We start from the raw sequence: 16,698 nt of genomic DNA, 5'->3' as shown, positions 1-16,698 counted from the left end.
CAACAATTACCACGGCACGAGTGCAGCGCTTCTTCGAAAGGAACTTGATTTGCAGATTTGGGATTCCAGCCGAGGTAGTTACCGACAACGGAACCCAATTCACAAGCCAGACTTTCCAAGAGTTAATGGCAAATCTTCACATCCGGCATCGTTTCGCGTCTGTGGAACACCCTCAATCCAATGGCCAAGCTGAGGCAGCAAATCAAGTTATCATAGCCGGGCTGCGCAAAAGAATGGAGCAATGTGCCAAGGGAAAGTGGGTAGAAGAATTATGGTATGTACTGTGGGGGTACAGAACCACGATTCAAACTTCTACTGGAGAAAGCCCGTTCAGATTGACCTACGGTACCGAGGCCATGATCCTGGTGGAACTTGGAGAACCATCGTGGCGAAGGGTCCAAGCTTTATCACAAACTGAAAAAGAGAATAGTAACAAAATACTTGTGGATCTGGATTTGATTGATGAAGCTCGAGTTACTGCTTATTGTAAGAATGTTGCGGCAAAGCAACTCGTGGCAAACCGATTCAACAAAAAGGTAAAGCCGCGGTCATTTGTCGTGGGAGACCTTGTTCTTCGAAGGGCGAATATCGGAGGGCGAAATGCGGCTGAAGGAAAGTTGGCTCCAAGATGGGAAGGACCATACAAAATTAAAGCCAAACTATCAAAAGGAGCCTATGTGTTGGAAACCTCACAGTGGAAGCAGGTTAAAAGGACTTGGAATGCGGACAAGTTGAAGAAATATTTTAGTTGAAAAGTTCTTACTCATAAATTGTAGTTTAAATTCAAGTTCAATAAATGGAATAATCCGAGGTATTTGAGGAAATAAGAGTTTTCGAGAAGTTCAATTCCGAGAAATAATCTGAGGTATTTGAACCCTCTTGTCTACGGGCAAGGCTGGAGTTCTAGCCCGACCCATAACGTCGAGGAATTTGAACCCTCTTGCCTACGGGCAAGGTTGGAGTTCTAGCCCGGCCAATAATGTCGAGGTATTTGAACCCTCTTGCCTACGGGCAAGGTTGGAGTTCTAGCCCAGCCAATAACGTCGAGGTATTTGAACCTCTTGCCTACGGGCAAGGTTGGAGTTCTAGCCCGGCCAACAACGTCGCGATATTTGAACCTCTTGCCTACGCGCAACTGGATGGAAAGATTCATCCCGACCTACCAAGGTAGGGGGAATTTAAGGGGACGCCCTTACTACCCTAATATCCTTACAAAAAGAAGGCCGGTTGAACAACAGATATCAATGCACATCAATCACGCATATTAACAAAGATATAAAGTCAAATTTGCTATAACAATTAAGCATGTTTCTGAACTGGCGGAGTACTCAAAATGATCGAAAATAAAAGAAAAGACAAGAAAATTACAAAGTTAAACCGGCATTCCGGCTCTTCATTCCGCGCCGTCGTTTTACATCATTCCCCTCACCTCAGCCTCAAACTCGGCACCATCTGCCTCTATAGCGGCATTGACTCCAGTCTTCTCAATTGCAATCTCAACCTGTGCGGTGCTTCTCTCTGGCAGGCTTGGAATGGATGGAGGGGGGAATAAACCCCGCCATGAATGTAGCCAAAGCAGTCAAGCTGGTCGAGCCTGAGAGGAAATTCCGGATTAAAATTCCTTACCTGGTTGACTCCATTTTTTAAGGCACCGACGGCGGCTTTTTGCAAAGCCGACTAGTTAAAATCATAAGCCTGTTGCAAGTTTTGGAGGTCCAACTTCAGCTTATTAATCTCCGCAGCCAGCTCGGCAACCTTTACACCCCTCTCCGCCAACGTAGCGGATTGGTCTTTGAATTGCTTCACGATATTATCCTTACCCGGGGTCACACCGACTGCGTCAGCAATAGACTTCAGGTATGACTGGGAGGTCTCCAACGAAGTCTTTAATTCAACAGAATTGTTTGTTAGTTCTTCATTGACAAGAACAGCTTTACTATACCTCAGACGGAGCTCGTCTAGCTCGGCGATAGTCTCGGAATGCTTCTCCAGCAGCAAGGAATATGGTTTCACCATAGAAGCAGCCTTGAAGGTGTGTAACTCGGCCTTCTGGAGCTCTTCCATCTCAGCTCTTGAAATGATCCCAGAACCGAAGAATGAGGGAGGAGGACGCAGGACACCCCGTAACTCGGTTGTTACCCCTGAGTCCCATAACGCTCCCCTCCTCAGTCCGGCTGGGAGAGCGGCGGGAACAGGGGTGCCCCGAGGAAGAGTAATGACGGCATTCGTTCCGCCTCCACTAGCCGAGACCGGAGGGTCTGGAATTCCATCCGCCTCCGTATTCTCTCCGTCATCGATAAGATCCAGGATGGAGACCCTAGAATTCAAAGCCAGGGTGGAAGCTGCAACAACCGGGATGACTGTCCTTGGCCTCTTAGCCGGGGGTGCAGGCGGAGCAGAAGTTTGCCCTTTTATCGATAAAATATATTCCGGACCTGGCCCTTCATCTTCTTCGTCAAAATTCATTTCGGAATCTGCAAACGAAAACAAGTTATAACAGTAACATGAAAGTAACACAAGTAGCAAGGATTTAAATAGCACAAAGCATACTGGTGGGCTCTGGGTGGAATGAGATCTGGCTACTAGAGAAGCTGCGCTCAGATGACCCTTGGAACCTACATGGGCCAGCAAGGTCTTGGCATTAGCTTTATCTTCTTGTGACAATCTCAGCTTGAAGTCGGCTAGCCTACGCTGGTGATGATCCTGAGTCCAGTACATGGGAAACTTCGGTTCCCCATCATCACCAATGAACTATGGCCTCTTTCCCACCTCGGCCACCACTTTAAAAAAGTGGGCTTTGAAGCCTTTAAAGGAATCACTGTACACAGAAAACAACTTTCGCGAGGGGTTGCTAACCCGGCCTCGAATGCTGCTCCACCCCTTAAGTTCAGGAGGTTCCGAGCCGGTACGTGAAGTATAAATAGTAAAAAATGCAAAAACAGGGGAACAATACACGGAAGGGACAGCGAGTCGCAGAGCTCTTCAAAAGAAACAACGTAAGCCCAGCCATTGGGATGAATCTGGGTGGGTGCGAGTAGCAGGTGGTTTAGGAGCTGTGTTTTGAATGGGGAAAAGGGAAACCGAATCCCAATCTTCGTCACCAGATCCCGGTAGAAGAAAAAAGAATGTGGCTCCTCAGGGTTCCGGCCTGAGCAAACAGGTTTGTCATCGACAGGAACGAACGTGTCGAAATCAACCGGGTTGCCAATGGGAAGCCCAGACACTTCTTCGGTTGAGATCTCGGAGGCAAAGCTCAGCACCTCTTCCGTAACCCATGGATATTGGGTACGAAGATTATCGGATACTGGAGCATAACCCTTCTCGGCCGTACTCACCCCAGCCTCTGGACCTTGGCTAGAGGAAGCAATATTCGCATTCGATTCTGTAGAATGGGACTCCATAAATACCTAGAACAGTAAAATGGAGGATTAACAGGCAAGAATAGCACGTAGCAATGAGGGTACGTACCCGAATTAAACAAACTACTGTCAGAGGAACTAGAATCGTCAGGTGCAAAAACAGGAGCAGGGGTTGGTGAACCCGGGGTGTGTGAGCAACTACCCAAAACTAGGTTGGCCATGAAGTCATTCCCCCTCTCCACAAATTGAGCACTAAGGTATACGCAGTTGAAGCAAGGTTCAGGGTTGGTAATATTGGGGCGAGAAGGGACTCTCACACTCTGGTTCGGAAAGGGAATAGGTGTAATAGCGTGAACCGGGGTAGAACCTAAGGAAAGAAGGGAAGTTACCCTAGAAGGGTTGCCTAGGCTACGGGGACCAACGCTTCGACCCCGGGCTGAAGGACCAGAGGAAGCGCTTCTACCTCGAAGACCCCCCTACGACCACAGACCGAAGAGCGAGATGAAGAGGCTCTCCTATGGCCACCACCTCGATAGCTGCCTAGCAAAGCAACATGTGTTTCTTCCTCGGTTCGAGGCCTGCCAAACAACCAGTACCTCGAACCAGGAGGTAGGCTCTGAATGAACCTTTACTCTTCTTCTGCAAATCGTCCTTCCTCTTCGGCATCAATTTCATCACCATGACCGAAGATGCGGGGGCAAGAGGATCTTCCTCGAATGGTATAATTTCTCTCACCCATATCAGAAACTATTCAAAGGGTGTGCAAGAAGTGAACAAACAGCAGATAAGCTTATGTAGACAATGCGAGATTAGTATAGAAGGTTTAATCAGGCAAGAACAGTATGATGCGTCAAACATACAGATTGACACACGCAAAGGAACAAGCAAGTAAATAGGTCTGGAATAAAGAAAAGCATTGCAAAACCAAAAGCCATGGTCATATTGAAAAATTAATGGAGAATACGTCAGAAAGGAAAGGCATGTTGAAGGAAAGTACCTATGGAGAAAGGCATCGAAGAAACTGGAGATTGACGAACGCAGGAGATGGTGAACGTTGAAAGCAAATGTTCTGGGTACTGCCAAGTGATTCGAGATAGTAACAAAGGCAAACAGACGATTTGTGAGACAAATGGTCTGAAATGAAAACTAAGGGTGATAATATGGGGGCTGAAATTAAAAGGTTAAACCCGCGAGAGCCAAAGGGCAGGGGCATTGCGGTAATTGCAGGGTGGACAAGACAGTTGAGAGACGTTTTTGCAGAAGCATTAAATGCTAAGGCGGCAAGAAACGTACGAAGCCACACGTTGAGCCTATTGGAAGGGAGTACGTGGAAAAGTAATCATTAGAGAGAAGGGAGACTGTTTCTCACTTCAAAGCAATCATCAGGTAGCAGTTAAGTACAACCATTCTCTACGTTGCCGAAATGAATGACCGAGTTTCTAGTCTAAGAGGGTCGTATGCCCGAAAACCCGACAATGTGACCCGTATGAAAACTTCTGTAGAAAATCCCAGATGCAAATATGCTTGTAAAAACCAGGGAAAGCTTTCCTTCTCGAAGCCAAGTGGGGAAGCCAAAATAACAAACTAGCCAGGTGACCAACATCCGAGCTAAAAGCACAACAGTCGGCTTGACTTGGACATCCCGTATATATCCGGTAATGTTATCATAATATCGTATTAAGTTGCGCTTAATTAAAATGCGGAATTACTTTTTCTTTTCAATTATGATGCCATTAACATTACCAACTTGCTTAATAATCAATTAAGAAAACATTGCCTATATGTAATTGCAATAAAACAGCTAACTGAAATACCTCATAACATAGATAATATAAGTGTGGCTCTAGTCACGGAACTACAACAATGTAGACCGCACCATCTAACAGTTTATACAACTCCAATCTAAAAGTACTAACAGAAAGTGTCATGGACAATCCCCATGCTCACTCAAATAAAGCAACATGCCCAACATCAGTCTCAACGACAACATATCATAAATAGCGGAAAACATAAACAACATCCACATCCAGTCATGCTAACATAAAGCAGTAAAACATAATCAGCTAAGCTCCGACCTCCTGCCGCCCGAGGCATCAGTACCCATACTACCTGATCCTGAAATAAGCATTTCCCAAACGTGGGGTAAGATCTCTAATCTAGAAATCTCAGTAAGTCAGTGAGTCCTCAAGGATCTTCCACCCCAAGCTCACTTACATGTGCAATATAAGTTCAAAAGCAGTTTATCATTTATCATTTCTCAAGCAATGCAATGCAGCCGATAATCATGCCATGTGTGTCAATACTAATCTACTGGCCAGAGACAGTGCAGGTATACGTCTATCACCTACACACCGTGCAAGTACCACTTGCATTCACCCCGGTACACCGTCTTGTATGGCGCTACATACTCAGGCTTCCCGTCATGATGAAACAACACATGCATATTAAAAGCCATTACATGTAAAGTTCAATCAACATATCAAATATCCAAAAGCATGTAAACAGCATGCATAAACCATATCCCCATGGGACATGGTGGAACCACAACATGGCTAAACCGAGGACACGAAAGCTTACCTTGCAAGCTAACTCCAAAAGCCAAGAGTCCACAGCTCAAAGTCCAAACACAGCAGATTCACAATCTGTAATGGACCAATACTATATCAGTAATAATGCAACACAAGCATATAACTTAAAGACAATGCCTTTCCTTATGTTTTACGTCTTAAGGCTCCATACCAAGCCATAAGTCCTTAATCACAACGATTCTGACTTAGTTCATAAATTACAGAAGTTCAACTTCATCAATCTAGGGTCCACAAACCCCCAATAGCCTACTGTACACACAACACAGCTACTGTTCTACGAAATCCCAGAATATCTGGATATGTGTCGGGGGCATATCCGGATATTCATATCCGGATATCTCCAAGCCCATATCTGGATATCAATATCCGGATATCATATCCGGATATCATATCCGGATATTTCGCGACAGAATGCAGTTTCTGCATTTCGCGAGATATCGCTCCCAAGGTTCCATTTTATTAAAAATGAAGTTGTAAATTCTTTCCCAAAAATTCTGAGATTTTAATATGTTAAACTAGACATCACAAGCTTTCCAACGACATATCTTATGTCTCAATCGGAGTTGTATAGCTTCGGTTATGATTTTCGCAAAGTGACTGCTGCCAACTGAAATTCCAGCAACCAAGACGCGACTTTAAACTAACACTGAGTTCAAACCACTTATCCAATGGCTACCAAATTTTACAGGGTTGTATCCCTATGTGTTTGCTTTACATAGGTCCAAACGGCACTCGATTTGGAGCTCTGTAGCTCAAGATATTGAATTTTTACCAAGACAGGTTCGTTGCTGTCCCGAAATCCTGATATCCATATCCGGATATGCATATCCGGATATTTCGCGACAGAATGCAGTTTTTTTGCATTTCGCGAAGATATCCAACAAAGGTGGTTCATTTCAAGCATACAGAAGCTTAAACATGCGATTTAAGGAGTGTTTAACATTACCCAACATGAAGTTATCAACTTTAATCCATTACATGCATCAAGGTTCAACTTTTAAGCATAAAAACTCAAGAACAAGGTTGGTACAACATACCCAAGCTTCAAACTCAGAACAAAGAGGCTCTTGGAGCTCACTTGACACTCCCAAGGTTCTGACTTTACCCAAGAACGAAAATGGCAACATAAGCTATGTCTTTTCTTCACAAAGAATGCTTCTTGAAGCTTCACAAGCCAAGAACAAGTGCTCTCACCCAAAGGGACACCAACTCAGCCCCTCAACACCTCACCAACAACCTCTCCAACTCAGAAAGGAACACACACTTCCTTCACAAGGCTCACACACCCTCAACCAAGTGTTTAGATGGTGAAACAAAGAAGAAAAGGTGAAGACTTGGAGGTTTCTCATGCAAAGGTGACCAAGGAGAAGGGTGGCAGCAGCCAAGCTCTCAAAATGTCACGTAGGAGGCACCATTTCTGACCTAGAAATGTGTGCCATGGCCTTATATAGGCCCACTTAAGAATGAACGCGCAGTATTAACTTTAATTGCTACGCTTAGCATTTTAATCTCAAACTCAGGATTTCTAACCTACTCAATTTTACAAGAATTATCATATTTTTCTTATAATTTTCTGAGCACATTTCCAGTACGCGTTTTTCCAAGCCAGTACTGGTTTCTAGCACCAGTTCTCATTATCTGGACTTGAAACTCGTTTTACAAGTCCTACATATCATTCTAGTAATTTTCATACACTTATTATAATTTTCCGGGATACTTTTTCGGTACGCATTTATACCGACTAGCAGAACCGGTGTCTGCACTTTTCGTCAGAAAAGCGACTTTCAGCATTATTACTCACTAATTATAATTATTAAAGCCTCATAATAATTATTAGGATCAATTATGAAATTATTTCCTAATTTCACATAATTAATTAATTAAATCCCTTAATTAACGATGCGGGTTCTTACAGTCCCCAAGATACCTAATCCATAGGTATCTAGAGAGAAAGTTATAGATCCAACATCAAACAACCGACTTACGGTCGGACACCTCTGCCCACGGCAGAACATTAGTTATTCTCAGAAGGGTAAAAAGGTCAAGGAAAGTTTTGTCAATAGACTCAGGGTTCAAGGTAAATCCAGGGAACGGCAACATATCAATAGAGTAAATTTTAGAATACATATTTATTTTGGAAATTAAGCAGTATCCGAAGTCCTAAACAGACCATATTAATTCAATTTTGGATGCAAGTCTTTCCACCCTTCCCAAGAGTTATGATTGTAACGAATCGAATTCACCATAATTTAATTATATCTTTGGAGAAGGTTATATTTATAAATTTTTTGTTTACAAACTACACTATGTCTGACCGGTAATACACTCTTAAATAATTTAATACCGGTTAGACATAGTGTAGTCTGTAAGTTTGTAAAAAAAAATTGTCAATATAACTCTACTTTATATCTTTAGCTTATAATGTTTTGTTCAGAGATTTAATGTGAACCCAAATCTATAGTAAAACAACATTTTTCTCATAGACAAAAAAAAAAATCAAAATAACTATAAAAAATTGAAAATTTTAATTTCAGAATCAATGAAGGGATTTTTATTCATTATGCTTAGAGACCAAATTGAGTTTTGGAACCACCCCTGCAGTCATGAACATAGTAGTTCTTCACAACCATTCAATGTCAACATGGTAAATTTCTTTACACAATATGGTATTGTGTTTCATGAATACCACAAAGACAACAAAAAAAGAAAGAAGATTTCATACTATAGTAAATTTAACTCGCCTAAGCAGTAGACTGAAGAAATTACAGCAGTTTAATACTCTTTAACATTCAATTCAATGCATCCGATCCTTGTTGACACTGTGAGTAGTATCATAAGTTGGCATGAGCTCAGGCACGATTTCAACCAAGGAAGCATGAACCATAGATGCTTGATCACGAAGGGATTCTGACTCCGTGCTTTTGGTCCTATGGAGACTAGTTGTACGGTGAAGCCTGCAACGAAATGAACCAGCATGTGTGGTTGGAGAGCATAGGCAATTTGTCTTGGTCATACTAGGTTGTCTCGTAAGGCCACCTTGTCCCACAGTAGTAGCCCCTTGAAGCTCCACCCCAGTACTTGACATGACCTCACTCCTAGGTGGAATCTGAACTTTCATATCCTTGTTTGTCATCTGGTAATTTTCCATGCTTTTCCACTCCTGTAGTACACAAAACTTAAAAATGGGACACCATTTGTTGCAAAAATTAGTACCTATTCCAATTAATAAGATAAGATGTTATGTAATGATATATATTTGGCGATCTTACCTTAAGAAGTTCTTGAAGGGCTTAAGTTTCAGGAAGAACTTTCTCCAAGAGAGGGAAAGGAACAGAAAAACAAAATTGGGTGAATTGGGTAAGTTAGATGTAGAGAAAAGTTGATATGCACAAGACACACACATGCTGCTATGTCATTTAAAATCAGGATCAATATGCAACACTAATAAAGTTTGCTTTATTTCTATATCACGGGTGTGGTAATCAATTCCATTAACGCCTCCACCTACGTTTTGATCACTTTTTGGATTTGGGACTATACATGCTTCAACCACTATGGCAATATGAAATCTTATCAGCTTGAGCCACACCGTCACAAGTTGCATTGAATCATGACGCAAAAATAAGCCTCTAAACAAAAAAAATCAATGATTTAGTGTCCCACGCTTATGATGGCAGACATTCGAGTGGGTGTCAATTAGCTTGCCCTTAATTGCTGTGGGTCTCAACTAGCAATTTAGTATTTATGCATATCTTGATGGATAAAGATGCATTTTGATACAGTATCTGATTATTCAATGTTTGCAATGAAGACATATATTACCATTGATGAATTGATAATAACTAAGACCACTCTGCCTTTAAAGGGCTAGAAATATATTGATATTTTCTAAGTTTTGGGCCTATGTTATACTTTTCCCAAATAGATATGAGCTTGCATGAACAATGATTTAGGCGAGTGTATACACGCGCATGCTTTCTTTCTCTGCTAAAACTTCGAGCAACATGGAAAATTGAAAATGGAGTTCAATCAGGTGGCTTCTTCAATATCTGGAGTGAGGACACGCTTGAAGAGATCAAAGAATGGAGCTGAGTCTTCTCCGAAGACAACCTTTAAGGAAGTAAATTTGGGTTTCACGGAAGACTTCTCTAAGAAGACTAACCCAAAGACGTGGGCTGATGCCTTAGGAGTGGAGAATGGAATTCCCGGCAGTGTCTCGGACGGACCATCTGACATGCTAGAAGATGGGAGACAGAGCAGTAAAAAATCAGATTCTTCAAGAAGAAGAAATTCAGGGGAAAGAAGCAAGGCCATTACGCAAAAAATTGTTCCAACAAGTGAAGTAAAGATGATTAATGCTTTACATCTTAACCATGATGATGCAGAATTATTGTATTCTTAACAAAGTTCTGGAGATGAAAAAATAATCTTTGCTCTTCAAGACTCTTCCTGAGAATCTAATTTCTCAAAATATGATATCCAATCTTTTCAACACATGAAGTTCATCATATCAGCCATGCTATACCACAACCGTGTGTAGAAGTTCAAATTCTTCCATCCAAATTTGAGTATCAAAAACAGGAAATTGCTTATATGGATACTGGAGCTCAAAAATTTATGATGGATCCAAAGATTCTACCACCATAAGCATGAAAAAAAAAATAAGCTGCTTATTTGTCATAACTGATGGGAAAGTTTTCAAAAGTGAATTGGTCACTAAACATCCTATTAGGATAAAAAATTTCCCTGAATGTATTGTTTGGACCAAAATTATTGGAATCAAAATGCGAAACAAAGATATTCTTATTGGCATGGACGTCTATTGCGCTGCTGATAGACTCAAGATTCTCCCTTATGGTATGATGTTCAAAAGAGATTTCAAATCTTCATCAGAAAAAATGAGATTGTATGCACTCTCAGAAGCACCATCTAATCTTAACCATATCAAAGAAAGGCTCAAGCCTCTTTGTGTTGACAATCACGAAGGATTTTCTCATCGTAATCTTTTATGAAAAAATGAAGAGTTTTTCATCCAACTTCCCTTTAAACTGAATGAGGATATTAATCCTACGAAGGAGGCTCAGCCAGAAATGACCCCTTCAGATCTCCAGCTGGCTAGAAAAGAATATTAAGAACCCCCGAAACAAGGCCTGATTGAATCAACTAAATCTCAATGGGCATGTCAAGCTTTTTATGTAGAAAAAAGATCAGAAAAACTTTAAGGCAAAAAGAGGTTGGTAATTGATTATAAGCCACTCAATCATTTCCTACAAGATGATAAATTTTCTATCCCAAAAGCCTCAACACTTCCAGTTTGATCAAGATGTTCACATTTTTGAAAGTATGATCTCAAATCTAGATTCTTGCAGCTCGGTGTTGATCCTGCTGATAGATACAAAAATGCATTCTATATTCCAAATGCACAGTACCAATGGAAAGTACTCCATTTTGGTGTCAAGATTGCCCCTTCACTGTTTCAAAAGGCAATGACTGTAATACTTGATCATATCTTAGATATTATACTCATCTATACAGATGACATCCTACTATTCACAAAAGATGTGGAGACTGACAAAAGTTTGCTTGATAAATTTGTGGGATTGGTTGAAAAGCATGGAATCATGTTAGTAGAGAAAAAGATCCACTTAGGGGGTGTTTGTTTCAAGTTTTTGAAGAAGATTACCGGTAATCTTTCTTTGGTAAATGTAATTACCACGTTTGGTAGAAGGAATAAATTACGATTCCCGGATATCCAAGGATTACCAGTAATTTGATTTATAAAGAAAAGTCACTATTCAGATTACCAAAAATAATATGGTAATTCAGAATACCAATCAGAATACCAAGTAAAGGGAAAGCACAACAATAAATTTTGAGACAAAAATACCCCAATACACATAAAAATCTAGACCCAATCTATCAATTACAAAAGTAAAAATAGTTTGGGGTTATTTTTGTAAAATAACCTCATATTCCAAGTCATATTTCGTTCCAAACCAAATATGGAATCAATAATTTTTACCCAATATTCCCGGTAATATTTTGGCGAACCAAACTCCTCTTTCGTAAGATTCCAAGTAAACTCAATTTCTACTGTATTTCCATTAATCATGATTCCCGGTCACCAAAAAATTTCTCTTGTACCAAACACACCCTTAGCTCAATCTGAAATTAATTTTCTGGGCATGCATTTATCTCAAGAAATGTATCAACCACAACCATACATTGGTAAAGAACTTCTCAAGTTCTCTAATGATAATTTTATAGTCAAACAAGTTCAACAATTTCTCATAATTCTCAACTACATCCGAGATTCCATTCCTCATGTAGCCAAACACACTAGTCAGCTTTCCAAGTTATTGAAAAAGAATTCTCCTCCTTGTAGTCCTGAAAAGACCAAAGCTATTCAAGAGCTTAAGAAGATAGCTCAAAATCCTCCGGTTTTGAAAATTCTAGGAATAGGCAAAATAATCCTCCAAACTGATGCTAATGATCATTTTTGGGGTGCTATTCTCATTGAAGAAGTTGATCATAAAAGATAGTATTGTGGCAACACTAGTGGATAATTCAAAGACTCTAAGAAGCATTACCATACACACTTTAAAGAAGCATTGGCAGTAAAAAATAGAATCAAGAAATTTGATTTCCATCTTCGAGTTCATAGTTTTGAAGTCCAGATGGATAATTCATCTTTCCCAAAGATACTCGAATTCAAAAAGAAAAGGCACCTAGATCTTCAGATTCTTAGACTGAAAGATTAGTTTTTCAGGTATGATTTCACTATCAAACATATCTCAATACAATCCTATATTTTCTTTCTAGACCTCCCAATATTGTCCAAGCTATTTCCAAAATAAATATTTTCCTCTCATATTCATGAATAATCATTTGCCCAAGATAGCCAGATCGCAAAAAACTTTTCCTACTAAATTAAGACAATCTACTTCAATTGTGGATGTTCAAGAATTTGCCAAAACTTATTATTTTTATCAACTCTATAAAACCATAAGCAGGAAACATGTCACACGTGGAGATTTTGATCTTAAAGTTCCTTATTTTGGAATAGAGTAAAGCCCATTTTGAGTCACTAACAAAAAATACGGACCCCACTTTAGTCCCTTACAAAAAAAATTAATCCTGAGATCTTTAAGAAATTCAAAGTGGACCCATTTAATTGAAATTGTGGTCCCTCACAAATTCAAAAAAGACCCACATTAGTCCCTCAAAAGAACTAAAATGAGTCTACTTTGAATTTCGTAGGGACTAATTTTTTTTTGTAAGGGACTAAAGTGAAGACCGTATTTTTTGTTAGAGACCCAAAATGGGTTTTACTCTTAGGAATATTTGAATTATTTTGCAAGCCAGGTCTTGATATATATGAAAATAATCTTTGGAGTATATGGTGCATCACGATCCAATATTCCGTCCCAATAGCCCTGAAAGTACAGGATACATACAATATCCTCACTTATCCAAAAAACAGGACCACTATTTGTGGACAGTCATGTAATGGTTTTCTCCATTATCTTGGTGGAGAAGAGAATATACAATATCATCCATTTCCAAGAAATCAGTGGTAAGACATACGAACAGATTGCCAAGGTAACCATCATTGTCATTGTTCATCGTCCTTACTAGCAGAAACCAAATGGACTCTTATGGTCTCAAAATATTGCCTATATGTATAACACATTTCAAGATTATCCTATAGATTTAATCTATAAGATTCAATTATCTCAGCATCTGAAAGAGGTAAATGGATATACTATTACACCTTCTGACCTAGTTGACCCAAGTTCATCACAAGGCCCAAAAGAAATTCATTTTCATAATATTGTTGATGAATTAGTCAGGCCTGAAGAGTTCAATTCTTATTTTTATATTCTCAAGATCTTAATGCATAGATCATGAATGAGATCATGCAAGAAAAGACAAAAATTGATCATCCTTAGTATGATACTTTCTATGGTAGTCTTAATTCTGAAGAAAAAAAAAGAGAACTCAATCTGACACCCAGCCAATCAATCCTACACAACGATGATTTAAAGACAAAAATCATTTTTAGAAAAGCCACTTTAGTCAAAAGCTGCATTATAAAAGCTACTTTACAAAAGCTACTTTAATAATTTGAATTGTTGTGAACTAACGTCAAAAGTTACTTTATCATTTTCGCTTGTAGTGTGTTTTTTCAAAAAGCTACTTTTTAGGTTTTGGATTGCAGTATTTTGTCAAAAGTAGTTGTTGATGTGTCATTACTTATGTTGTAAGCTGTGACATTTGTAATCTACTTCCTTGTCTGTAAAAGGAAGCTTGTTGTGTGTAAGAAGGGGAGAGCTAGAACTAGAACTAAATTTAGTGTGTTCTTATCCATAAATATTTTCTAAGTTTCTCGTTTCTTTCTGAAACCCAAGTATAATATTATTATCAGAATCTCCTCTCTAAAAAGCAAATATGCTCTGCACTTGCCCTTTTTAAAAAGATTGTGTGTATCATAAAACTTTTGATAATGGTTCATACATATGTTTTACAATCCCCTTGTCTTCAAGGATCCACGAGTGATAGTTGTTCAAGTCATCTGGAAAAGAGTTATAAAGTGAGGGTGATGTCGTGAAAAACTCTATAAGAAATGGCAGGGATGACTAACTTATGGATACTTAGGGATTGAGATGGTAAGGAGACACATATTATTAAAATCGAATCATATCAAATAGATCGATCCGACTGATTAAACACTAAATCAGACTACTTTAATCAATAAACCATATTATTATATTTGTTTTATTACTTTTTTTTATATTTATATTTTTTACAAAACTATAATAAAATCAATATAAACAATTCAACTCGTGACCCATTAATTTATTATTCCGAGCGAGTCAATGATGAATTTGAGTCTAATGACACTCGGAACATCTTCTCAAATCCAATTAACTTTTTTCCATTTAACCTTTAACGACTACATTAAATAATACATGTGCAACTCTGGCCCAACATGTTGGCGGACTGAATAATATAGCAGGAGCACAACACTTGGTGAATCCTCATAATGGGAATTCGACTTTAATATTATTAATGTTTCTTACTATTAAGAAGTTGGTCAAATTCATTATCCACCTGATTCGTCTAATAGAGGGGAACGTAAATAATCCTGACCTTGGTAAATAACATCGAGGAGTTCTATATAAGGATGTGCGAAATAACAAAAAAGTTGAATCGAATCATGAATTGAACCAAACTGTACTTAAAATATCCAGTTTTTAAAAATCAGTTCATGAATCGAACTAGTTTTTACAGAACCAGTTCATGAACCGAATTGATTTTTAAAACGAGTTAAAGAACTAAACCGAATGAAACAATTTTTGAATTGAACCGAACCATTTTCGAATCTAACTGAACCGTTTTTTATTACTTTATTTTTTTTATTTTTTTATTTTAAGAAGATGGTCGACCTGAACCGATTCTGAACCGAACCTGTTTTGAACTAAACCGAACCATTTTCGAACCAAACCGTTTAAATTAATTCGGTTCAGTTTTTCAAAAAATTCAATTCAATTCATCCCATACACACACCCCTAGTTCTATATATGGTTAACAAATCAGAATATTCCTCAGGATGTGGAATAAGCCTGATAGAGTCACGTTCTATCAAGGAGAGAAGGAGAGAAAAGAAGTAAGAACAGAGGAGAAGAAACTTCTTATTTTTATTCAGTGAATGCTGATTACACTCATGTTGCCCTCTTTATACTCAAGGGGTTCAACAGAGATAGGAAGAACAACAAAACAACACATGCAACCTATTTACTAAACGGTTATTGGCCGTTGATGATGTAACAGAATTCTAACTGAATTATTACAACCAAAAATGTGCTTTCACCATGTTTAACACTTGAGGGTGTGCTAAACTTAATCTTCGAATTTGCCTGGTCTTCTAATCATTCTCTTAGGTCTTTTTTCTGCGATAGATCTCTCCACTTCAGATTCCTTTGGATCCATCTCTTCTTTTACACTTGCATGCAACTCATATTCTGACTCCATATCTTTTGCTGATGTTGCTTCAATTGGGCCTTAGCCATTGGGCTTTAATGGATTGATGCACCGTGGGCTCATATCAAAGCCTATACAATTTCATTGAAGAGGTTTGGTTGTTGTGAAATTGATCTTCTTCATTTTTTACGTTATACACTATGGCTGAAGGTAGATAAATTCATATTGTCATAGTAATGTTTAGTGGTTGTCTTGCTCTACAATTGTACCATCACAACTTACGTCTATGGTGCCAGCACTATCTAGGTCCACCAACTCGTCTAGGTTCACGACGGATCAGGTTGATTTCAATGAACGAGTATTTGATGAACTGAGTTCATATTTGAGCCCTTTGAATTGGAGGGAGTGGAAAGAAGCTATGAAAAAAGGTTAAAGAGAATCAAAAATTGAAAAATAATATATTTATAAAAACCAAAAACTTATTTAAGCCGTAATAAAATGATAACCCCTGATGCTAGATTAAATGATGACAAAGTTTACATTTCTACATTATCAACTGTCATAAAGGTAATAAAAAGTTGTGGTTCGTATAAATTTATTAAGGGAAATATTTTTCTCACTTAAAGATTTTTTTTCCTGTTGAAACAAGAAATATGGGATCTACAGGCTAAAGAAAAAAAAAATGCTAGCACAGGTTTTCTCCTACAGCTGGAAGAAAATAATTTTCCATTTATTAAACTCAAAATAAATAAACATATTAGCCCGAA

At 38.8% G+C, this 16,698-nt stretch overlaps 1 protein-coding gene across 1 annotated transcript; it reads left to right on the top strand.

Annotated features, from left to right (window-relative positions):
* The first annotated feature begins 12,150 nt into the window (after positions 1 to 12,150).
* LOC133301091 (uncharacterized) lies at positions 12,151 to 12,489 on the top strand. Its single transcript, XM_061500696.1, has one exon. The coding sequence runs from the start codon at positions 12,151 to 12,153 to the stop codon at positions 12,487 to 12,489; it is 339 nt and encodes a 112-aa protein (XP_061356680.1).
* The last annotated feature ends 4,209 nt before the right edge of the window (positions 12,490 to 16,698 follow it).

Source organism: Gastrolobium bilobum, unplaced genomic scaffold (genome assembly GCF_033153095.1).
Source record: "Gastrolobium bilobum isolate Gb01-03AN ecotype WA unplaced genomic scaffold, APGP_CSIRO_Gbil_v1 utg3781, whole genome shotgun sequence".
NCBI classification, from domain to species: Eukaryota; Viridiplantae; Streptophyta; class Magnoliopsida; order Fabales; family Fabaceae; genus Gastrolobium; species Gastrolobium bilobum.
Note: the sequence above shows the minus strand (reverse complement) of the source record. Positions and strands in the feature narration are given on the sequence as shown.